This window comes from Pan paniscus, chromosome 10 (genome assembly GCF_029289425.2).
Source record: "Pan paniscus chromosome 10, NHGRI_mPanPan1-v2.0_pri, whole genome shotgun sequence".
NCBI lineage: Eukaryota > Metazoa > Chordata > Mammalia > Primates > Hominidae > Pan > Pan paniscus.
The window spans coordinates 6,013,665-6,038,220 of NC_073259.2; the positions used below are offsets into that span (position 1 = coordinate 6,013,665).

The window sequence follows — 24,556 nt, forward strand, 5'->3', positions numbered from 1 at the left end:
ATTCAGCCTTAAAAAAGGAAGGAAATTCTGACAAATGCCACAACATGGGTGAACCTTGAGAACACGTGAAGTGAGAAAAGCCAGACACAAAAGGAAAAATATTGTATGATTCCACTTCTGTGAGGTCAAATTCTGTGAGTAGTCAAATTCATAGAGACAGAAAGTAGAGTGGTGGTTGCCAGGCCCTGGGGGGAAGGGAAAGTGGCAGTTCGTGTTTAATGGGTACAGAGTTTCAGTTCGGCATGATGGGGAGGTTCCAGAGGTGGATGGTGGTGAACAACAGTGTGAATGTTCTTAATGCCATTAAATGTACACTTCAAAATGGTTGACATGGGCCAGGCGTGGTGGCTCACGTCTGTCATCTCAGCAGTTTGAGAGGCCACGAAGGGAGGATCACTTGAGCCTAGGAGTTCAAGACCAGCCTGGGCAACAGAGAGACCCCTGCCTGTACCAAAAAAGAAAAAAAAAAATTAGCCAGGCATGGTGGCACACGCCTGTGGTCCCAGCTACCTGGGGGCTGAGGTGGGATGATTGCTTGAACCTGGGAGGTCAAGGCTGCAGTGAGCCGAGATTGCACCACTGTACTCTGCACTCCAGCTGGGTGACAGAGGGAGACTCTGTTAAAAAAAAAAAAAAAAAAAAAAAAGGTTAAAATGGTAACTTTTATGTTATAGGTATTTTACTAAATACACACTCCCCCTAAAAATTAAATTTAAAAAAGAGAGAAAGCATTCCCTAAAGAAAGCACTTCCTTCGAGGCACCTTTGGACTGTGCCTTTGACATCTGTGCCATTGTGAGTGTCCACAGGGTGCTGGGCCAGTCTTCAGCTGGTTGTTAATTTATCCATGTCAGGGCCAGTGTCTGTCACTGCATTCAGTCCCTAGCCCAGAATCGTGACCCGCAGATGCCTAATCGGTTCTAGCATGATAAATATGCCAGGCCTCTCACTAAACCCTCCTTGTCCTTCCTTCATTCATTCATTCACTCCACATGCATCAAATGCCTGATTTCTATAGTGAGAATATAAAATCAGGCCCAGGCAATGTAATCCTTTTCTGAAGTGGGGATGTGTTGAAACTACTAACTTTAACTCATTTATACAGTGAGAATCTAATAACAAACAAGACCTGGTTTCTGCCTGCATTGTGCTCATTTTCAGCCCTTTCCTAGATTAGGCTCAGCCGGCGTCCTCCCCGGAATACTCTACCTGCAGCTCACTTAACTCCAGCAGCTATGGCTAAGTACTGTGCTGTGGTGCACGAAGTCTTGGGCCGAGAATCAAAGTCCTAGGCTCTAGTCCGGTCCTTAGCACAGGCTTCCCTTTGACATTGAACAAATTAATTAACTTTTCTGCAGGTCTCCATGTCTCCATCGGCAAAATGGAAAGGATTTTTGGCATTGGGATAAAAATAAGAATAAACTAAGAATATGAATCAGCTCCGATAGAAAACATCAGATATAGGCTGCGTGCAGTGGCTCACGCCTGTAATCCCAGCACTTTGGGAGGCTGAGACAGGCAGCTCACGAGGTCAGGAGTTCAAGACCAGCCTGGCCAAATAGTGAAACCCCGTCTCTACTAAAAATACAAAAAATTAGCTGAGTGTGGTGGCAGGCACCTGTAATCCCAGCTACTCGGGAGACTGAGGCAGGAGAATTGCTTGAATCCAGGAGGTGGAGGTTGCAGTGAGCCAAGATCATGCCATTGCACTCTAGCCCAGGCAATGGTGAGAGACTCCATCTCAAAAACAAAAACAAAAACAAAAAAACACACATCAGATAGACTGATCCGTGGTGGGATGGTTGACTAAACCATACAACCCATTCCTCCACCCCGATGTGGTCTAACCTGAAGTTCCATTAAAATGATGTTTCATGGGGAGCAGGAAAGCAGATCCCCATATTCCTTTCTTGAAGAACAAAGTTACTGTCATACATGCCTTCTCCGTCCTATTTATCACTACCAAGGACAGGTTACAACAACCTCAGTTTGACTTTGGCAAGTTATAATCATCAGACCTCGCAGATCTAGCAGCTGGCAGCCCTCCAGATCAGATAATGTACCTTATTTGTTTTCAAGCCTGATGCAGAAAAGAGAAAGGGCTTAATAAGATCCTTAAAAGAGTGTGTTTTTCCAAAAGGAGCCGTCAGGTGGGGAGAGGGCAGGGTGGCCGTGGCTCCTGGCTGCTGGTCCCAAACCCCGTCCCTGTGTGGGCCTGGAAAACTTTTTTGGCCTCAGGGCCATACCTCTTTCTGCTTTCCTTGGATTCCATTGCTTTTGCATTCAACAAACAAAAGGGTCTGTGTGAGATACTTGTTAAGACATGTAAAAAAAAAGAAAAAAGAAAAAGAAAAAAGAAAAGAAAACAAACGAGTTAAATCTCAGCTCCATTATCTAGATGTTGTAGTTCTTGGGCAGATATGCACTCTTCTTACCAGTCAGGACCTCAGTTTTCTCATCTGTAAAATGGGAATAATAATACCTACCGTAAGGACTGTTAGGAAGATTAAATGAGACCATTTATGTCAAGTGCTTAGCGTGATGACTGGCCTGCGCAAACGCACACTCGTTAGCTGTTGTGTTTGTCCTCTGTTAAATGCATGTGGTGGGTTAAACTTGCTGTGTTAAACCTGCCGCTATCCTCTGTTGAACTTGTTGGTGGGTTAAGTGGGTTAATGTACGGAGGAGGGCTTTGTAAACAGTGTTGTTTCCCACCCAGGTCCCTTTTGACATCTTACTGTAGTCAGCCTACAAGTCTAGCCTCTTCATAAATAACACAATTTTATTTATTTATTTATTTATTTATTTATTTATTTATTTATTGTTGTTGAGATGGATTCTCGCTCTGTCGCCCGGGCTGGAGTGCAGTGGCATGATCTTGGCTGACTGCAATCTCCACCTCCTGGGTTCAAGCAGTTCTCCTGCCTCAGCCTCCCGAGTAGCTGGGATTACAGGTATGTGCCACCACACCCCACTAATTTTTGTATTTTTAGCAGAGATGGGGTTTCACCATGTTGGTCAGGCTGGTCTCGAACTCCTGACCTCAGGTCATCCGCCCGCCTCGACCTCCCAAAGTGCTGGGATGACAGGCGTGAGCCACTGTGCTCGGCCAGTAACACAATTGTCATCAAGTATTTCCCATGTCTCTCCTCCTGTCTCCGTTGCTGGCGAGGTGATGCTCTCTTTTCTCCTTTCCAAAGCCACACTCCTGACTGTATTCTTCTCTCCCACTCTTTTTCCAATCTTCAGTTTTTCATTCTGGTTCCTTCTCTTTGTTTCTGTAAGGCGTGTGTCCCTGAAGGCTCTCCAACTATGGAAACCGCCTCCCTCCTCAAGTTAGGGCAGAGTCACTTCCGCCAAGCTGGGAAGAGTTCCTGCTCCCTCCTTCCACCTGGAAAGGAATAGGAGGAAGAGCACAGGCTTTTGACCAGCTACGGGGCTACTGTTCCACTGTGGCCCTAAACCGTTCAGAGCTTCCGTGGGCAATGGTAAACATTGAGGTGAGTTCTGGAGATGTTTCTGCTGAAACGACTCCATTGCCATCTTACAGAGTCAGGGTTTTCCTGTAGCTCTGTTGCTTTTCCTGGACTCTTTGGGACACTGAAGACCAGTTTTCCAGTCCCGGAAAATGTGTGCAGAACATTCTGCCTGAGGTTCCTGCAGGCCTGAGAAACGGAAACTTACTGAGCAATGTCATGTCATTAGCATCCAGTTAGCCCTGATGTCTAATGAGTGTCTGCTCGTTTGCATAATGCAGAACTGGCTTGTGTGTGCCCGGCATGTGGGCATGAGTATGTGTGCCAGAGCGCATCCTCAAGTCCATGGACGCCCGTTCTAACTGCACCTAGGGAAGGGTGGAGCTGAATGTCTCCATTGGTGCTTTTCTATGTATCACAGCGGGTAGCAGAGGACTAAGTACAGCGCACAACAGGTGCTCAGTAAATGCCTGCTGATGGTTGGTTCACTGACTCATTTGCTCATTCTTTCTCAGCCTGCTGATCGCTTACTCCTGACCACCACTAAACTTGCTCTTTGAAAGACTCCAGGGAGGAAAAGGATTGCCCCACATCTTCCCTCTGCATGCAGAAACTCATCCTGTCCCAGGCCAGAAAGAAGATAGGAAAAGACAAGCCTAGCGGGTTCAGAAAAGTCAGTACTGACCTGAGGGATCCCGGAAGCACCTCTGTGGCCCTTCGCTAGGTCCATGGGCTCCGGCCAGTCTTAGAGGTCCCGGGGCCTATTACGTCTAGATTTTCCTAAATCACCCCATTGTATCCAGGGTCTTAAGTCAAAATTCCCCTTCACAGGACTGTGTTTGTTGCTGTAATTGTCACAACACTTACTACTAAATGGGCCCTTAAATGTTGTAGGTGTTTGTTTGTTTGTTTTGTAATGATGATGATGATAATGATGATATCTTAGAGGTGACCCTACGGCCTGGCTAAACCTTCTGTGGCCTCTTCTGATCAAATTCATGGCTTGGAGAATGGATATTTACTGAGCTGGGCTGGGTCCAGACAGACTCCACATTCCCAGAGCAGCGACAGCAGAATAGAAAGGGCGTCTGCCCCCTCTTCCTACCTCCTCTCCTTATCTGCCCCCTTGGTTTTAGACTTTGTGTTTTTGTTTTTTGTTTGTTTGTTTGTTTGTTTGTTTGTTTTAGTAAAAAAATGTTTTATTTATTTATTTATTTTTTTCTTTTTTATTGATCATTCTTGGGTGTTTTCGCAGAGGGGGATTTGGCAGGGTCACAGGACAATAGTGGAGGGAAGGTCAGCAGATAAACAAGTGAACAAAGTTCTCTGGTTTTCCTAGGCAGAGGACCCTGCGGCCTTCCGCAGTGTTTGTGTCCCTGGGTACTTGAGATTAGGGAGTGGTGATGACTCTTAACGAACATGCTGCCTTCAAGCATCTGTGTAACAAAGCACATCTTGCACCGCCCTTAATCCATTCAGCCCTGAGTGGATACAGCACATGTTTCAGAGAGCACAGGGTTGGGGGTAAGGTCACAGATCAACAGGATCCCAAGGCAGAAGAATTTTTCTTAGTACAGAACAAAATGAAAAGTCTCCCATGTCTACCTCTTTCTACACAGACACGGCAACCATCCGATTTCTCAATTTTTTCCCCACCTTTCCCCCCTTTCTATTCCACAAAACCGCCATTGTCTTCATGGCCCGTTCTCAATGAGCTGTTGAGTACACCTCCCAGATGGGGTGGTGGCCGGGCAGAGGAGCTCCTCACTTCCCAGTAGGGGCGGCCGGGCAGAGGCGCCCCTCACTTCCCGGATGGGGCGGCTGGCCGGGCGGGGGGCTGACCCCCCCCACCTCCCTCCCGGACGGGGCGGCTGGCCGGGCAGAGGGGCTCCTCACTTCCCAGTAGGGGCGGCCGGGCAGAGGCGCCCCTCACTTCCCCGACGGGGCGGCTGGCCCGGCGGGGGGCTGACCCCCCGACCTCCCTCCCGGACGGGGCGGCTGGCCGGGCAGAGAGGCTCCTCACTTCCCGGTAGGGGTGGCCGGGCAGAGGCGCCCCTCACCTCCCGGACAGGGCGGCTGGCCGGGCGGGGGGCTGACCCCCCCACCTCCCTCCCGGACGGGGCAGCTGGCCGGGCGGGGGGCTGACCCCCCACCTCCTTCCCGGACAGGGCGGCTGGCCGGGCAGAGAGGCTCCTCACTTCCCGGTAGGGGTGGCCGGGCAGAGGCGCCCCTCACCTCCCGGACAGGGCGGCTGGCCGGGCGGGGGGCTGACCCCCCCACCTCCCTCCCGGACGGGGCAGCTGGCCGGGCGGGGGGCTGACCCCCCCACCTCCCTCCCGGACGGGGCAGCTGGCCGGGCGGGGGGCTGACCCCCCCGCCTCCCTCCCGGACAGAGTGGCTGGCCGGGCAGAGGGGCTCCTCACTTCCCAGAAGGGGCGGCCGGGCAGAGGCGCCCCTCACCTCCCGGACGGGGCGGCTGGCCAGGCGGGGGACTAACCCCCCCACCTCCCTCCCGGACGGGGCGGCTGGCCGGGCCGGGGGCTGACCCCCCCACCTCCCTCCCAGACAGAGCGGCTGGCCGGGCAGAGGGGCTCCTCACTTCCCAGTAGGGGCGGCCGGGCAGAGGCGCCCCTCACTTCCCCGACGGGGCGGCTGGCCCGGCGGGGGGCTGACCCCCCCACCTCCCTCCCGGACGGGGCGGCTGGCCGGGCAGAGGGGCTCCTCACTTCCCGGTAGGGGTGGCCGGGCAGAGGCGCCCCTCACCTCCCGGACAGGGCGGCTGGCCGGGCGGGGGGCTGACCCCCCCACCTCCCTCCCGGACGGGGCAGCTGGCCGGGCGGGGGGCTGACCCCCCCACCTCCCTCCCGGACGGGGCGGCTGGCCGGGCGGGGGGCTGACCCCCCCACCTCCCTCCCGGACGGGGCGGCTGGCCGGGCGGGGGGCTGACCCCCCCGCCTCCCTCCCGGACAGAGCGGCTGGCCGGGCAGAGGGGCTCCTCACTTCCCAGAAGGGGCGGCCGGGCAGAGGCGCCCCTCACCTCCCGGACGGGGCGGCTGGCCAGGCGGGGGACTAACCCCCCCACCTCCCTCCCGGACGGGGCGGCTGGCCGGGCCAGGGGCTGACCCCCCCACCTCCCTCCCAGACAGAGCGGCTGGCCGGGCAGAGGGGCTCCTCACTTCCCAGTAGGGGCGGCCGGGCAGAGGCGCCCCTCACTTCCCCGACGGGGCGGCTGGCCCGGCGGGGGGCTGACCCCCCCACCTCCCTCCCGGACGGGGCGGCTGGCCGGGCAGAGGGGCTCCTCACTTCCCGGTAGGGGTGGCCGGGCAGAGGCGCCCCTCACCTCCCGGACAGGGCGGCTGGCCGGGCGGGGGGCTGACCCCCCCACCTCCCTCCCGGACGGGGCAGCTGGCCGGGCGGGGGGCTGACCCCCCCACCTCCCTCCCGGACGGGGCGGCTGGCCGGGCGGGGTGCTGACCCCCCCACCTCCCTCCCGGACGGGGCGGCTGGCCGGGCGGGGGGCTGACCCCCCCGCCTCCCTCCCGGACAGAGCGGCTGGCCGGGCAGAGGGGCTCCTCACTTCCCAGAAGGGGCGGCCGGGCAGAGGCGCCCCTCACCTCCCGGACGGGGCGGCTGGCCAGGCGGGGGGCTGACCCCCCCACCTCCCTCCCGGACGGGGCAGCTGGCCGGGCGGGGGGCTGACCCCCCCACCTCCCTCCCGGACGGGGCGGCTGGCCGGGCGGGGGGCTGACCCCCCCACCTCCCTCCCGGACGGGGCGGCTGGCCGGGCGGGGGGCTGACCCCCCCGCCTCCCTCCCGGACAGAGCGGCTGGCCGGGCAGAGGGGCTCCTCACTTCCCAGAAGGGGCGGCCGGGCAGAGGCGCCCCTCACCTCCCAGACGGGGCGGCTGGCCAGGCGGGGGGCTAACCCCCCCACCTCCCTCCCAGACAGAGCGGCTGGCCGGGCAGAGGGGCTCCTCACTTCCCAGTAGGGGCGGCCGGGCAGAGGCGCCCCCCCACCTCCTGGACAGGGCGGCTGGCCGGGCAGGGGGCTGATCCCCCCACCTCCCTCCCGGACGGGGCGGCTGGCCAGGCGGGGGGCTGATCCCCCCACCTCCCTCCCGGACGGGGTGGCTGGCCGGGCGGGGGGCTGACCCCCCCACCTCCCTCCCGGACGGGGCGGCTGGCCGGGCAGAGGGGCTCCTCACTTCCCAGTAGGGGCGGCCGGGCAGAGGCACCCCTCGCCTCCCGGACGGGGCGGCTGGCCAGGCGGGGGGCTGACCCCCCCACCTCCCTCCCGGACGAGGCGGCTGGCCAGGCAGAGGGGCTCCTCACTTCCCGGTAGGGGCGGCCGGGCAGAGGCGCCCCTCACCTCCCGGACGGGGCGGCTGGCCGGGCGGGGGGCTGACCCCCCCACCTCCCTCGCGGACGAGGAGGGAGGACGCTCCTCACTTCTCAGACGGGGTGGCTGCCGGGTGGAGGGGCTCCTCACTTCTCAGACGGGGTGGTTGCCAGGCAGAGGGTCTCCTCACTTCTCAGACAGGGCGGCCGGGCAGAGACGCTCCTCACATCCCGGACGGGGCGGCAGGGCAGAGGTGCTCCCCACATCTCAGACGATGGGCGGCCAGGCAGAGACGCTCCTCACTTCCCAGATGTGATGGTGGCCGGGAAGAGGCGCTCCTCACTTCCTAGATGGGATGGCGGCCGGGCAGAGACGCTCCTCACTTTCCAGACTGGGCAGCCAGGCAGAGGGGCTCCTCACATCCCAGACGATGGGCGGTCAGGCGGAGACGCTCCTCACTTCCCAGACGGGGTGGCTGCCAGGCAGAGGCTGCAATCTCGGCACTTAGGGAGGCCAAGGCAGGCGGCTGGGAGGTGGTTGTAGCGAGCCGAGATCACGCCACTGCACTCCAGCCTGGGCGCCATTGAGCACTCGTTTGTTTGTTTTTGTGATAGAGTCTCCCTCTGTCACCCAGGCTGGAGTGCAGTTGTACACTTGTGGCTCATTGCAGCCTCTACCTCCTAGGTTCAATCCTCCTGAGTAGCTGGGAACACAGGTGCGCACCACCACGCCCAGCTAGTTTTTTGTTTTGTTTTATTTTGTTTTTTTTAAAGAAACGAGGTTTCACCATGTTGTCCAGGCTGGTCTCGAACTCTTGAACTCGAGCAGTCCTTCACCCTCCACCTGCTAAAGTGCTGGGATTACAGGCGTGAGCCACCACACCCAGCTGGTTTTATGCTTTAATGTGGATGTTTGGGCCAAGCAGGGATGTTTGGGTGAGCAGGAAGCACTGTCAGCAGGGCAGAAATTCCCAGGCAAACACCTGGCATGGGCTCAGATGCCCTCTCTCGGGCCCCCTTAGTTGGCACCCAGTGGGGCAGTAGGTACAGTCCCTTGTGCCTGTAGCTCGCAAACCTCAGCCTGCCTGCAGCCACAGCCGTTTCAGTAGCTCAGGTGCTAGCTTGGCAGGAAGCTGGGGGAAAGGACAGCTGGTTGTTCTTCAGGTGCCTGCCCTGGCCGTGAGCATCAGCAGGTTCAGGGTAGCGTCGGGGAAGAGACTTATCATGGCCCCGCCCATATCCATCTGCTCATCTAGAGGAACAGGAGGCCTTAGGATTCCACCTTTCTGCGGCTCCTCACTTGCCCCCCACCATGCACACCTGTGCTGGGAGGGAGCATGAGATGGGGCCAGGGGCAGTGTCTGCTTGCAGACACACAGCTGGGTGGCTTACGTGGAGAAGGAAGAGCTTGGGAGCCAGGAAGAGGGGAGCAGGCTCACACTCAAATGCTGTCATGTCCAATTCTCCAGCTGTTTGGGACCGTGGGACAATAGAGTTGGGTCTCCACACTCTCCCTTGCATTTTGGGGGCTTACATGGAGAGATGTTAGTCAAATGAGAGAGAATAAGGAAATGGTCTGGGGGGGTGGTGTGTGTGTGAAGTGTGGGTGGGTGGGTGAGTAGGAGGTCATTGGAGAGGGGATAGGGGAACAGGGGTAGCTGGTGACTCAGTGGGTACCTGACACCGGGTGATAAGATGGCAATAGTGGAGGCAGACACAAATTCTCAAGCACGTTCAATGTAGAGTAGTGGAATTTGGTACACAGGTTTTTGTCCTGGGTTCAAATACTGGCTCGGTCACCTACTGCCTATGTGACTTTTGGCAAGAATTTTAACCTCTAAGCCTTCTTTTCCGGTTTATTCTATTAATTTTTAATTTTTAAATGTTTTTTAGAGACAGGGTCTCATCATATGGCCCAGGCTGGAGTTCAGTGGCAATTCACAGGTGCAGTCATGACACACTACAGCCCGAACCCCTGGGCTCAAGCCATCCTCCCACCTCAGCCTCCTGAGTAGCTGAGATTACAGGTGTGAGCCACTGCACCCAGCTGGTTTATTATATTAAATAAAACACCCAATGTTTCATTTAATATACATATAACAGGCATATGCATGTGTATATAAATGCCTAACACGTAAGTGTTAACCGTTACTGTCGCATTACTAATAATTTTTCTCGCATCAGGTTCCCTGGCGCATCGTGTACTAGAAAGGATAGGTTTAGCCACACAGCCTGGCTCTGCCATTGGAGCATTGGGTTTGCCTTAGGGACTCCCTCCCAGGTGGCAGGCCCCTGGCTTCACCCCTGACTCTCTGTGCCACTTCAGGTTTCTGGCGGGGCTCAGGCCCTGCTGGCTTCTAGCCTTAGCAGCTTTGTCCTGCTGAGGACGTGTGACTGGTCCCACATGCTCTCCAAGGACAGAGCCACAGCCCCTGCTTTTCCATCCCAGGACTCAGTGCTGGTTCCTGGCATTTGCAGAACTGCGCCCTGGATGTCGTGGCCTCGTGTTCATTCCCTTGACAACCTCCTGCTCTCTAGTGGGAGAAGGGCTCTGTTTCCGTTCAGCTCCTCTGGATTTCATCACCTTTTCTCATTCCAGTTTGAGTGTCTGGTGACAGTTCTGTCTACAGACCCCGGGGCTTCTTAGCCAATCATGTACGTTCACCCTGGATCCTCAGGTCCTTTGCATGTGGTGGTGTACATGGAACCAGCCCTCCCGGGCCTCTCCTTCTCCCTCGCTTTCCTAGGGCCCTGGTAGGGCCCGTCCTTCCCCTCTTGCATACCCTTGCCCAGGGACAAGCCCTTTCTAATGGAGCCCTGCCCCAAAAGAGCTTCAGAAAGACCTTTCTGCATCTCCGCCTGCAGGTGTCACCCCTACACCCACTGCTTCCACTTCTTTCTCGGGCTTACTCTCAGCCCCACCTCTCCTGTGGGCATTCATGAGTTGCCTCTAGGCTCCCTACTGATAGAGGGAGCTTGCTTTTGGTTGGGGTCGGGGTTAACCCTTTAGCTCCCTGTCTACCCCCTTGTGATGGACTTGCGCCATCCGCTGGGTTGAGCAGTCTCCACCCAGTTACATCTGTAGGCAGGCAACGTTCGTTTCCACACGAGCAAGCAGTAAGATGTGGAGTGATGGGTGAGGTGAATCTAACTCATTTGGGGCCGATGATGCTACTCCCAGCGTAGATCAGCAGATGATTGGAACAGATTCTGGAGATATATATTGGGCTCCCTTGCCATTTACCATGAAGTGATGTGTGTGCACGTGGCACATTATCTGCAATTTTACTCAGTGAAATAAAACTCCTAGCATAGTGCCTTGCATATGATAAGCACTCGGTAAAGGTGAGCTGCTATGAATATTGCCATTATTACAACTACTTAGGAGCAAAAGCAATACATCCTGCCGTGTACCTTGTAAAATGCCCTGTTGGGCATTGGCAGAAGTTTGAGCGTTGCTATGTCTTAGGCTGATTTAGGGAAGATTTTCCTGTCGTGAGCCATGGCCCTGGCGTGTGATGGGTCAGCTAGTTAGTCCTGGGCCTTTATTAACAGGGTTTAGGATTTATACTTACATGAGAACTTAGTCTGAATTTTTTGCCTGCTAAGTTGAAAGTGCTTTGAAGGGTTTTAGCCCTGGAGTGGAGTTGGGAGGCTCAGGCCTGCAGTCCCAGCACAGAATCTGTAACACCAATGCCAGCCTGGGCAGCGAGAGACTTCCTTTCTCTTAGGTATGAATCACACCAGGCGTCAGGAGAAATAATTGTGAGTTCCAGATCTGCAGCATCATGACTAATAATGCAAATAACAAGCTGCCATGTGTTAAGGGCTTATTATGTTCTGGGTAATAAATCCTTGACACGGATTATCCTGTTCACTGTGTGGCCTTGAGCGGATGACTTTGCCTTTCTGTTTCTGTTTCTTCATCTCTAAAATGGAGAAGACAACACCTAACAGGGAGGTTGAGAAGAGCTAATGAAATAACATATGCGAGAGTCTTAGAAAAAAGCACAAGGGGATATATGCATGACTTATTTTTACCAACGAGGAAGATGGTAATCTTCAGGCCTTTGAAGAGTCTGCATTGCACAGAGGAGGGATGTTGGCAAAGCTCCGGCTGATGGTGAATTTGATAGCCCAGCTTTGTGAGGGCAGAATATGAGGCCCACGGTGGTGCTTTATCTGTCACCTGAGATTGGGGTGTCTGTCTCCTGGCACAAATGTGACACCTGTTGTAGCAGAAACAGGCCCTGGCAGCTGGTGCTCTGGGAGAAGAGGTCTGGCTAGGAGCAGGAGGAGTTCGCTTACCAGAGGGTAAGCGACAAATGTCAGTAGTTAAATCAACACATTTTTCAGCTCCACATTCCCCCAGGGGGGCTAAGCAATGCCTGGTTATTCACTGGCAGGATTAACACAGAGGCAAGGATACAGGAAGAGGAAATATCCCAATGCACAGCACAGCGCCTGACACCTGAGATGCACTTGGTGAATCTTTATGGGGGATGCGGGAGGGTGGGGGGCAAAGAGCAACACTGTGAAACAAAGAGGGGGTGTTACCTATTGCCATGCTGCCACTGCTGGCCCACTGCTTACTACTCTGGTCAATAACATGGAGAAGGCTGAGCACGGTGGCTCACATCTGTAATCCCAGCACTTTGGGAGGCTGAAGTGGGAGAATCACTTGATCCCAGGAGTTCAAGACCAACCTGGACAACATAGAAAGACCCCATCTCTAAAATTTTTTTTTTTAATTAACCAACTATGGTGGCATGCACCTGTAGTCCTAGCTACTCAGGAGGCTAAGGTGGGAGGATTTCTTGAGCTTAGGAGGTCAAGGCTTCAGTAAGCTATGATTGTACCACTGCATTCCAGCCTGGGGGATCCTGTCTCTTAAAAAAAGAAAAATAAGAAAAAAAGAAGCATAGAGGGAAAAGAGTCAGAGAGATACTGAGTATTTTTTAAAGGAGTTGAAACTCATATCTTCTGACTCCCAAATCCAAAACCTCAAACTTGGAAATTTTTAGGAAGAAAACATTTATTGGGTACTAAGACCCCACGCTAGGTCTGGCCCACATAATTTAATCTTCACAGCAGTCCCTGTGGGGCAGGTGTTTTTATTTCCACCATTCAGATGAAGAAACCAGGGCCAAAGAAATTAAATTGTTCAAGCAGTCACAGTTTATAATTGGTAGATATACAATTAGATCTTTATTTTTTATTATTTTTCTTTAAAAAAAAAAGGGAGGGTCTTGTTATGTTGCCCATATGTTGCTAGTCTCAAACTCCTGGGCTCAAGTGATCCTGCTGCCTTGGCCTCCCAAAGTGCTGGGATTCCAGGCATGAGCCACCATGCCAGGCCACAATTAGATCTTTCTGACTCAGAAGGCTTGCTTGTCTTCCTACTCTATCATGAGGACTGCAAAGGAATTTTCCTACTCCTTAAATCCATGAGGGTTGGGCTGTTGACTAGCCCAAGTTTTAGGTATCTCACAGCCACCTAGACTCACCTGTTACCCAGGGGCAAGACCTGACTGGGTTTAACTTCACTGAATTTCCTACCTGTAATCCACTCACCTCCCTAAATGGATTTGTCTTTTGTCACTGAGAGAGCTGCCTCTTACCTTCTGTTAAAGAGAAATAGAACTGCACACTAGTTACAGGTCGTGAAGATGGATTTTATCGAGTACTGCTGCAACACGGGAGAGAGGCTTCAGGACAGGACTGAGCTCAACTCTGAATACAGCAGCAATGACTGCTGATTTATAGCCAGCCAGCAGAGTTGAGGGGTCAGTGGTTGGAAAACGACTGAGACATCAAGAATGGAGGGATTCTTGCTGAACTGGCCTAATGGGACTCTTGCTAAAGGCAAGGGTGGGAGATGAGAAGCTTGGTCAGATGTTAGGGGGCGGGGGGTTCTACTAAACTGACCTAGAAGAATTCTTGCTGAAAACTGGACTAGGTAGGCCCAGGACAGGGCCCAAGGATGAGGTCTCGTAAAAAAGAGTGCTCAGAGGAGCATCTAAGGTTTGGTCAAGGAGAGAGTCCTTGTCACTTCCCAGCAGATGCCAGGACAAGGGCAGCTGAAGACCCACAATGCTAGTTCATTGTGAGGGTTAGTCATCTCCCCTTGGTGTGACTCCCAACAGTCAAGGACTTTGGCTGAACTGAAGACCGTCTTGGAGAAGGAATGTGCACCTGAGATGCACTGTAACTCCCACTGATGGGGCAGGCAGCATTTCGTGCGTATTTCCCCACAAGCTTCTCTTGAGTAAGAAGTTTTTAGTCATAAGAATGAAGATGACCCAGTCATTCAGATGCAGGAGCAAGGCAGGGCCCATCCTCCTCCTCCCCACAGTGTAACTCATGTGTCACCCAGGCACACCTGAACCCACAACTGCTAGCCAGCAGATCCTCGGGGCTGGGAAGGGATGAGCTCTTGCTTTAGATCATGTGTTTGGGTTGGGATTAGGAGATAAACAAGCAGTTTTCCCCTGAGCTCATCCAGAAATGGAGGGTATAGTCTGGGAGCATTCTTTCTCTTTCTCCCTCACTCCTCATATTTTCACATCACTTCAGTGGCCCCAGCATCCTGCTTCCCCAGAACAAACCCCTGCCCTGAACTCACCAGACCTCTTCCTGCCAGCTGGGCCAGCCTGGAAACAGGAGAGACCTTGATGGCAGAGGGATAAAGCTACAGAAGTCCCTGCAACCATAACACGAGTGGAGGGTGAACATCTGCAAAAACCCAGAGACAGATCCCCTGCTGAGGCCTCTGCGCCGGCACTCCTCAAAGTCTATGCCAGAAAGTGACTACAGGAGAAATGTGGGCAGAATGAGAAAACCGGGGCCTGTGAGACAGGGGAGCTCTCTGTTCTGATCCTGCCTGCGGAACAACCAGCTCTGTGACTTTAGACTTGGAGCGCTCTTTCCCTATCTGTGAAATGGGGTCATGGAGCTGGCCTCTCAGGAGATTCATAGAAGGTTAGGATGAAATCATGCCTGTGAGACACTCAGTAAGCATGAAAGGGCCCACACAAAGCATAGTCATGTAAGAAAAGCACTCTCACCCCACACCTGCATTTCAGCGTGCAGCCCCTGATCCCACCCCCTCCCCAGGCCTGTTACAGAAACACTCGTGCATAGCGTGGGTGGCCACCTTCGGTGAAGCCCATATTCGTGGGTGGTGCTCTGTGTTCTGTGTCTGCGTGGCTGTCTGTGTCTCTGCTGGTGCTCACGTAGGGGTTCCTGTGACACTTCTGCCTACTGTCGACTCTTGGCTCCCAGGGGTTGGGGACTGTCAGGCTAATTCCTTCTAAGCAGTGCCCAGCACAGCATCCTGGGGACATCGTGGTGAAGCTGTTGAGGGAAAGGGGAGCTCAGTGGAAATCCGTGGCACACTGGTGTCCTAGTCTTAGCCTTGCCACTACTTGCTAAGTGAGCCTTGATCAGCCATTTGACCAGTGTGGGTCCCATTTTCCTCACTTGAAGGGAGGATGAGGTGATCTCAAAAGCCTCTTTCGCTTCCAGTGGTCTACGGTTCTGGTTTGTGCCTAACAGTGGTTTGATTCCACTTATCCAAAGCCCAGCAATCTCCTCTGAGATGTGAGTCCCAGCCCTCGGGAGTGTCAGCAGTGGCCGGCCGCCGGACTGATTCTCCCCGGCCCTCACCCTGGTGCAGCCCCTTGCCTCCTGACTTGTTGTGAATGCGCGTGCACCCCCCAGTTTCCTGTTCCCTCCCTCCCTCTCTCCATGGTTTGGCTTTTTGCCTTCCCAGGTGCGTGTAAGCCAACCTGGTCCAGAGCCTTCAGGGTACAGACAGCATCAGCCACACACAGCCTCCCGGTGACTCCAGTAATAGCAGGGCCTCTGATCTTGTATCTCCAGTGGTTTATACCTTTGTTTGACAGACATCACATCCCAGGCCCATTCTTTCCTGCCTCTCTCAGCTCCGGCTCTATCCAGCAACCCAGTGATCAACGGTAGGGGGTCCCCACCCATTAGTAAGCCCCTGCTGTTCCCCGGGCTCAGGGCACAGAAACTGAGCAGGAAGGCAAGAGTGTACCACCTGTCACGACCATCTCTCCACGGCAGCTCTTGGGATAAATTGGCCTCCAGAGGCAGCTGGGGGAGAACGAGCTGGTAGTGGGAGGCCCATGGTCCATGCTCACCTGGACTGGCTCCTTCTCTGGTTTCTGGAAGGCGGTGACTGCTGATGGGATGTAAGCTCATCTCCTCTCTCTGCCCTGTGGGCCTTGGCCAATCTGCAGCTATCTCCTGCCCCCAGCCCAGCCCTCTTCCCACCCACCCTCTGAAGAGAGGTGAGAAGGGAAGACGGTTCCCTCCATTAACCTGCCAAATCTTTTAGGTGTATGAGGTTTCCAGGTTACGCTGACCTGAGGGCTCCTCTCTTCCCCTTCCACAGGGTACGGCAGCTGGAGAGAACTGGCCAAGGCTCTGGCCAGCAGGAACATTCCAGCTGTGGATCCACACCTCCAGTTCTACCATCCCCAGAGGCTGAGCCTCGAGGTAGGTGACCAGCCAGTCCATTGTCCCTGCTGATGCCTTAACAAAGGTCCGCAGGTGCTCTGCCCAGTTGCCTTAAGGGTAACCTCTGCTACTCTGGGAGGAGAGGCAGAGGATAAACAGCCCCCAGAGTCCTAGTCTGGCCTCAGGACCTCCTAGCTGAGCCTTAGAGATGTCCATCCAGCCTCCTCAAAGCCAGTAAAAGGAAACTGTTACTGGGGCTGCCACTGGGCCTGGTTTTCTGGTGTCTGCCCTTGTTCCCTAGTTCAGTTTGCCCATGCCGGAACCACTCCAGGCCTGTGACCTCCATCACCCATGGCATGTGGTGCCTCTCACTAGGGTGAGGGCTGGGCTGTGCTGTGCTTGCTGCTGAGATCAGAGGTGACGAGGTGGATGGACACCCCTCCCTGCCCGTAGCTGGGAGTACAGACTTGTGGTGGAGCATTTCCCTGCAGTGCTTCTTGAACCAATGGTCCCTAAGGAGGCAGATTAGAGAAACTGGGGACTAATTCATTCAGGAGCCCCAAGGCTGAGCCTAGAACAGACATGGATCCCAGAGCTGGACCAGCGCCAAACTGAACCTGTGGACCTGCACGATAGAGAGGGTTTGGGGGTGTCCCTGAGGGGCTCCCACTTGTTGGAACCCAAATCTAGAGAGCTGGGGGATAAGGAGGAAGAGGGAGCTGAGGTCCCTGCCCTCAAGAGGTCCTGACCTAAAGAGGGTAAACTGCTTTCCCATATGGGGAGGACAGAAAATTCAGAAAAGTGAAGGAACCCGAGGAGCAGGCACTGATGAAACTATGGAGATGTATTCCCAGGACATGGTGTGAATGACAGACGGCAGCGTGCTCCGAGCCGACGCCTCCTGGGAGCAGGCACTGTGCCTCCTGTCCTGCCCGTAGCTTCTCATCCTAATATTCCTACCAACTTCCTTCTTCATTCTTCCCCTAGGACCATGACATTGACCAAGGGGTGAGCAGTAACAGCAGCTACTTGAAGTGGAACAAGCCTGTCCCCTGGCTCTCAGAGGTGAGGGACTTTCTACTGTACCTGCCCTTTGAGAGAGCTAAAAAATAATGTTTACAGATAATTCCAGAGATCACAGAAAACTTCCTACTAGGGACTTTCTACCGTACCTGCTCTTTGAGAGAGCTAAAAAATAATGTTTACGGATAATTCCAGAGATCACAGAAAACTTTCTACTAGTGAATTTAAAAATTTTTTAAATTATTTATTCAGTTAGTTTTTTGTTGTTGTTTTTAGAGAAGGGGTCTCACTATGTCGGCCAGGCTAGTCTCAAACTTCTGGGCTCAAGCGATCCTCCAGCTTCAGCCTCCTGACTAGCTGGGATTACAGGTGGGCATTACTACACCCAGTTTAGTGATTTCATGAAAATTTTTCACTCCAAGCATTCCAGGTTGATTCAATTTCTCTCTTTAGAGAAGGAACAATCACATTTGCCAAAGGCCTACTGTGTGGCAGGCTTTGTGGATCATGTCATCTCAGCTTTGCGACCCTGTAGAATAGTATCATTATCCTCATTTTATAGGCGGAAAAACAAGGCTCAGGAAAGCTACAAGACTTGCATGGCCATGCCAATCCCCAGTCTTAAAGATAAGCATCCCAAACTGTCTTTCTTGGGCCACTATCTTAAATCCCGTAAGATATTGCAGGAAGAAAAGAGTCCATTGTTAAATAAGCTTTTAAAACTTTAATATACTACCTTGCCTTCCTGGAAAGGTACATTAGCATATGAAAGAGTATGAGAAGTTCTGCAGCCATCTGTTTAACTTGGTTTAGCTCAGCATGTCTCAAACTGAATTGCTGTTTTCCATGAAATGCCTATTATACTCTATGAAACTAGTGCTCGAGGATCCGTAGAAATGCTGTAACGAACATGCACTGGGAAACTCTGCTTTAGAAAACTTACAGGAAGCAGTTAAATGTGAATAAAAGTTATCAGAACCATCATAATATCTTTCATTTTTACAGGCTTTGATAGATTGTGTTTCATCTTTTGGTTTTTTATTTTTTAGAGACAGGGTCTTGCTTTGTTTCCCAGGCCGGAGTGCAGTGACACAATCATAGTTCACTGCATCTTTAACTTCTGAGTAGCTAGGACTACAGGGGTGTACTACCGTTGCCTGGCTAATTTTTAAAATTAATTTTTATAGAGACAGGGTCTCACTATATTGCCCAGGCTGACCTCAAACTCCTGGCCTCAAGCGATCCTCCTGCCTTGGCCTCCCGAAGTGCTGAGATTACAGGCATGAACCACCATACTTGGCCCCAGATTCTTTTTCCTTTGGTGAAGAAACTGAGGCTCAAGGAAGTTAATTAACATACACAAGATTACCTTGAGTAAATAAATCGTTATGTCAAGATTTCCGAGTAGCACGGTGCTTTGGGGATGAAAATTTTAAATTTGAGTTTCCCATTTTACAACTTGTTTAGAACCCAGCGTCTTTAGTCTCGAGGCCCTGCGGACACAGATTCCTTTTCTTGGCTGGGTGGTACTGGCTAGCTCATTGTCTTCATCCATACCTATCATAGAGTGAGCTCTTCAGCCTGGGTGGTTTTATTTGCAATCCACCCACTTGCTCTGGGGCAGGAGTGAAGGAGGCAGTATTGTACTGAATGTGACGTTAGTTATCCACACTGTGAAACTACCTCCTTTTAAAGCCCTGGGAGAGGATGGATTACAATGCTGGCACACCTGCACTGGATGACATCACCAGGTAATTATGCCCCGCCCTACCTGGAGATAGTACTTTGAAAAGAACTTGCTTTACAATCATTTGGTCTGGTGATCCAGCCTTCTCTCCTTTAAGGATAGCATGGATCCTTTTTCTTAATAAACCAATTATTTTGAAAGCTTATAGCGCCATAACATTCTGCATTTATTAATAATTAATTTATCCACTTGTTTTTGCCAATCAAGGCCATATGTATAAACCTATAATGAAACAAAAACAGTGGACAAATAGTAAACAGTGATCAAAATTGGGCTGGGCTTGGTGGCTCAAGCCTGGAATCCTAGAACTTTGGGAAGCCGAAGTGGGAGGATTGCTTGAGCCCAGGAGTTCCAGACCAGCCTGGGCAACATGATGAGACCTTGTCTCTACAAATAATAAAAAAAATAGCTAGCCGTGGTGATGCACGCCTGTGGTCCCAGCTACTCGGAGGGCTGAGGTGGGAGGATTGCTTGAGTGTAGGCAGTTAAGGCTTCAGTGAGCCGAGATTGTGCCACTGCACTCCAGCCTGAGTGACAGAGTTGAGAAGCCCATCTCAAAAAAAAAAAAAAGAAAAAGAAATATTGGCTATTTTAGTAAGTGTGTATGGCCTTTTGGTGGTAAATGACTGATTTCCATTTTTAAATACTAAAAATAGCTTACAAAATCTTCATTACAGTCTTCATGGATGTTCGGGGGTTCACTGATCCAATCCTCTTATTTTATCAATGAGGAGAATAAGGAAGGAAGGTCCTGGAGAGGCCAAACCACACAGCAGTCACACAGCTGCATCATGGTGCCAGCTGGCTTCCAGCCCGGCCTTGCGGTCTCACCACATTCTGGGGACTTCTGTTCCCATCCCCTTGCCTGTCCTTGGCCAGCAGGAAGTTCCCAGGTTAATAATACACGTCGTTTATTGAGCATCTACTACTGTCTGGTAGCTGTCAGGTTGTTCTGTTATCCCTCTTCCAGATAATGGCTCAGAGAGGTCAGCTGAGGGTCACAGAGTTCATGCAGGGCCCTGCTAAAGGTGAGCAAGGGCAGGAGATGAGAAAGATGACGATGGCCTCCTCTTTCACTGTTTCCCTGCCCCGGGCTTTGGCTGGCAGCCCAGGGTCTCTGAGGCCAGAAGTCACTCTGGAGACTCAGCAGCCTCAGACGTTTTACTTGGTGCACCAGAGGCTGACTGATCAGATTGGATGGCTAGGGGCCTGGGCTTCATGGAGTGACTGTTTCAAAACTTGTTCACACTGACACTGATCACAAGACACTCATTAACAAACCCCAGTGCCAATCTGTTCACGTGTTGGTAAATACACTGCTCCATTCACCAAAATGCTATGTCTGCCAGCCAGGCCACTCCCCAAACCCAAAATAGTTACAAGAAAGAAATTTGGTGAGTACAAAGTCAGATCAAAGCAAGTGAGATCAGAGTTCTCGTGGGTTGTTCACACAGGCTTTGAGAAGGCAGTGTCTCTCTTTTGTGGACAGAGCTGTGACACAGACTCCTTCCTGTTCTCAGCCTTTCCTTTAAAAAAAAAAAAAAAAAAAGAAACAGCTTTATTGAACTGTAATTCACATACCATACACTTCACCCATACACTTCGTTTAAAGTGTACTATTCAAGGCTGGGTGTGGTGGCTCACACCTGTAATGCTAGCACTTTGGGAGGCCAAGACGAGAGGATCGCTTGAGGCCAGAAGTTTGAGACCACCCTGGACAGCATAGGGAGACCCCATTTCTACTAAGTAGAAAAATGAGCCAGCTGTAGTGCCGTGTACCTGTAGTTACAGCTATGTGGGCAGCTAAGGAAAAAGGATTGCTCGAGGCCAGGAGTTTGAGGCTGCAGAGAACCATGATTGTGCCACTGCACTCCAGCCTGGGCAACGGAGTGAGACCCTGACCTTAAAAATAAAATAAAATAAAATAGATCGAGTACCTCGAAACTCTGAACAGGACATAGGAGTTCCTGGTGTGTAGGAACCGGTGACCTGATCACCCTGCTGTGTTCCTCTGGGGGAGGCCCCACTGCCGCATGAGTTAGAACTGAACCACTAGCCAGGTACCCTTGGTCTTGCAAGTTTGACTCTGGTTGAGTAGCAGAGGGTATAGCGGAAGCAGAGGGCCAGTCAGCACTCATGTCCTGCGATGGGCTTCCGAGTGCTCCTGGAGGAGGCTGACGGTGCCTGCCTTCGTGCCCCTCTGAACCTCGTACCTCTGCCAGAGCCCCTGGCGCAGGTGACACCCTTTTGTTTACATGTCTGCCTCCTTTGAGGACCAACCTCTGTTTCATCTTTAAGGGGTACAGTGCAGACACTCAGTGCTTATAGAATGGAGGAAGATACTGTTCTGGGCTTAGCTCCTCCAAGCGTTTGTTCATTTAAATAATTAGGATGTGCAGGGAACACAGGGGAGGGAGCTGTTCCCTCTGCCTGGGGACGTCATAGACGGCCTCGGAGAGAACTATTTGAGAAGAGCTTTGAAGGATGAACAGGAGTTTGCCACGTAAGGAAGAAATGAATGGGCCTTCTAATCAGGAAATGGCATTTGTGAAAGCATGGAGAAGGGAAACAGCATGACGATTTTGGCAAAGACAGGGGTTTTGGTGTGGGTGGAGCAAAGGTGTATGGCAGGGAGTGGTGTGAGGTGAGGCTGGAAAAGGTAGGTCAGACTCCGTGTGCTGGGTGAGGCTCTGTTCTGAAGCCTTCTGGGAAGCTTCAGAGGTTTTTTTTTTCTTTTTTTCTTTTCTTTTTTTTTGAGACGGAGTCTCGCTCTGTCGCCCAGGCTGGAGTGCAGTGGTCGGATCTCGGCTCACTGCAACCTCTGCCTTCCGGGTTCACACCATTCTCCTGCCTCAGCCTCCCGAGTAGCTGGGACTACAGGCACCCACCACCGCGCCCGGCTAATTTTTTGTATTTTTAGTAGAGACGAGGTTTCACTGTGTTAGCCAGGATGGTCTCGATCTCCTGACCTCGTGATCCTCCTGCCTCAGCCTCCCAAAGTGCTGGGATTACAGGCGTGAGCCACCGCGCCCAGCAGCTTCGGAGGTTTTAAGCAGCAGAGTGACTTGGTCAGATCCGAGCTTTAGAACGAGAGTTCTGGAAGCGGTGAGGACTCCGTGTGGGGGAGAAGCTGAGATCCAGTTGGAGGCTCTGCTGCGGCCCAGTGAGGGCCTGGCAGGGCCAGTGGATATTCGTGTGTGACCCACACCCCTGCACGATGCCCTCCCCTCTCCCAAGGGTTACTTGCTGTGTGTCCTTGGGGAGTCATTTTACCTCTCTGAGCTTCAATGTCCTCACCCTTAAAATGAGAGGGTTCCAACAGATATCTTCTCCAGCACTTCTGACTTTGGAAGTTTCAAAACCACCATTGGCCATAGACATGCTCTGGTGCTTGGAGTGACCAGTGCCCCTCCCTGGGCCTTAGTCACTGCTGGACAATGGAGCGAGTGGGCAGAGGGCAGGGCTGGTGTGCTGGAGTCCCACGTCCCTGCCAGATACAAAGTCTCCAAGACTCAGAGGGACACAAATCCTTGGGGGACGGGGGTGGTTCTCATCCCAGGCCCAGGGAGGAAGAGGGTACCCTCTGGCCCCTCAGAGACCCCCACCTACAGCCTGAGAGTGGGGTGAAGCATGGTTTGAGGGCTAGCCTAGTGCTGCATAAGGGCCTGGGCTTAGCGCAGGTAGCTCCTCTTCCCACACTCCCAGCCTCTCTGCCTGGGGCTGCCTGCATCATCTGATGATTCCTTTGCTCAGGCAAGAAAGGCCCTGAGGGTGAGGCAGGAGCGGCCAGCCAGTGCCTCCCTCGCCCCTCCTCTCCCTGCCCAGTCCCCCTGTGGCCTCTGGCCTCCAGGCTGAACACAACAGGCTTCTCTGGTGGCATGCCCTCCCCCACTGCCCTCCCTCCTGGGATCTGTATCTCCTAGGGAGGGGGCAGAAAGAAGCCTTTGGAGGAGACAGCTGAGTCTTATAAACTGAACTTGAGGATTTTCCCCCAAAGTAGCACAATGTCCCCATTCTTTCCTTCCTTGAAGCCTTAACCCGCCACCCACCTACCCAGCCCACATTCCCTCTCCCATCCGTTCCAGTCTCCCACTTCTGTTTCTGTGAGTAACGGCTGCTTCCCAAGGCCCACATTCCTGGCATTGACCAGGCCAGTATGCCCCATTAGCACCACACTGCTGCAGGGCAGGGAGAGACAGGTTCTCCTGTGTCTTTCTGGATCCAGCGTTGAGGCAGTGTTCCCCAGAGGCTGCGCCCACCCCACCAGCCACACCAGGGACCTCGGGCACTCCTGTTGAGGAGTTATTCCCTGCCCCCTCCTCTCCCCGCCTGCCCATCCTCCCTCCTACAGATCTCTTGCAGAACTTGTGCCACTTCTTATCTGGGTGTCCCCTCAGAGCTCCTAAGGGCAGCCCAGATTTTGCTATCTGGTGGGCATGGCGGGGAGGCCAGGGCAGGCTGCTGGTAGGGAGTCATCAGGCCCCACCTCCCACAACCTGGACAGAAGCCCTGGGGGAGGGGAGGACATGGGGTGATCCGAGGCCCACTGTCAGGATGATTGGCACAAAGTCCCCACGCTTCCCCTCTCCTCTCAAATTTCCAGCCCTGCCACCCACTCAGAGTGCTGGCTCCTGCCTTCCCCCTTTCTGGGGAAGGGAGTCCTCTGCTCGGGGCCTCCAAGCCCAGTCCTGCAGAGGAGAAAGGGGTTCCGACCCAACTGGCACTGCCCCGAGGCTGTCCCAGGAGCAGCTTGCTCAGAATGAGTCTAGGAGGCCTCAGAGAGCTGTGGGAGACCAAGATGCTGGGAAGCCCAGATGGGCCCCAGCTCACTCCTGCAGTGCCTCCCAGCTGCTTCCCAAGGGGAGCCAGAAGCATGGAGACCACTGGGTAGATAAGGTTTCACCGGCAGACAGCTGTGGCGCTTTCCTCTCCTCAGGATCAGGGACAGGGAGGGGAGGAGAGCAAGTCTTTCCTGAAACCCCAGCCGGCTCCTCCTAGTTCCCTGTCCTCTCGGCTATTCTGTCACGACCGTTGCCCCCCTTGCCTGGGGAATGAACACCAGCCCCCTTCCTGCATGGGAGGTCCAGGGAGAGTATGTGTGTGTGTGTGCATGGCCAGAGCAGACCTTGTCCCCAAGGCCAGGCCATGGGGTGAACATCAGGAACCAGGTTCCTGAAAGAAGTGCTGGGTGCTGGGCTGGGAATGGGATAGAGCGGGCCGGACCCGCACAGTGAGAGGAGCACAAGCCCCTTTCTGCCCAGCCTCCCGGAGCTGAGGAGCTGGGACGGGCATGGGGTGCTCACGCTCCCGGAGCTGAGGAGCTGGGACGGGCATGGGGTGCTCATGCTCCCGGAGCTGAGGAGCTGGGACGGGCATGGGGTGCTCACGCTCCCGGAGCTGAGGATCCGGGACGGGCATGGGGTGCTCACGCTCCCGGAGCTGAGGAGCTGGGACGGGCATGGGGTGCTCAAGCTCCCGGAGCTGAGG

The 24,556-nt window shown here is 53.6% G+C and overlaps 1 protein-coding gene across 3 annotated transcripts in view; it reads left to right on the forward strand.

The window, feature by feature from the left end:
• Window positions 1-24,556, forward strand: part of B4GALNT3 (beta-1,4-N-acetyl-galactosaminyltransferase 3) — a 111,152-nt gene that overhangs the window by 66,155 nt on the left and 20,441 nt on the right. For all 3 annotated transcript variants that reach the window (XR_004665550.4, XM_034935066.3, XM_034935065.3), the window contains exons 2-3: window positions 16,235-16,338; window positions 17,287-17,364. Coding sequence is in view for 2 of the 3 variants with exons in the window: in XM_034935066.3 (XP_034790957.1) it covers window positions 16,235-16,338; window positions 17,287-17,364 (182 nt within the window). In the remaining variant the exon portion in view is untranslated. The remainder of the gene's footprint in view (window positions 1-16,234; window positions 16,339-17,286; window positions 17,365-24,556) is intronic.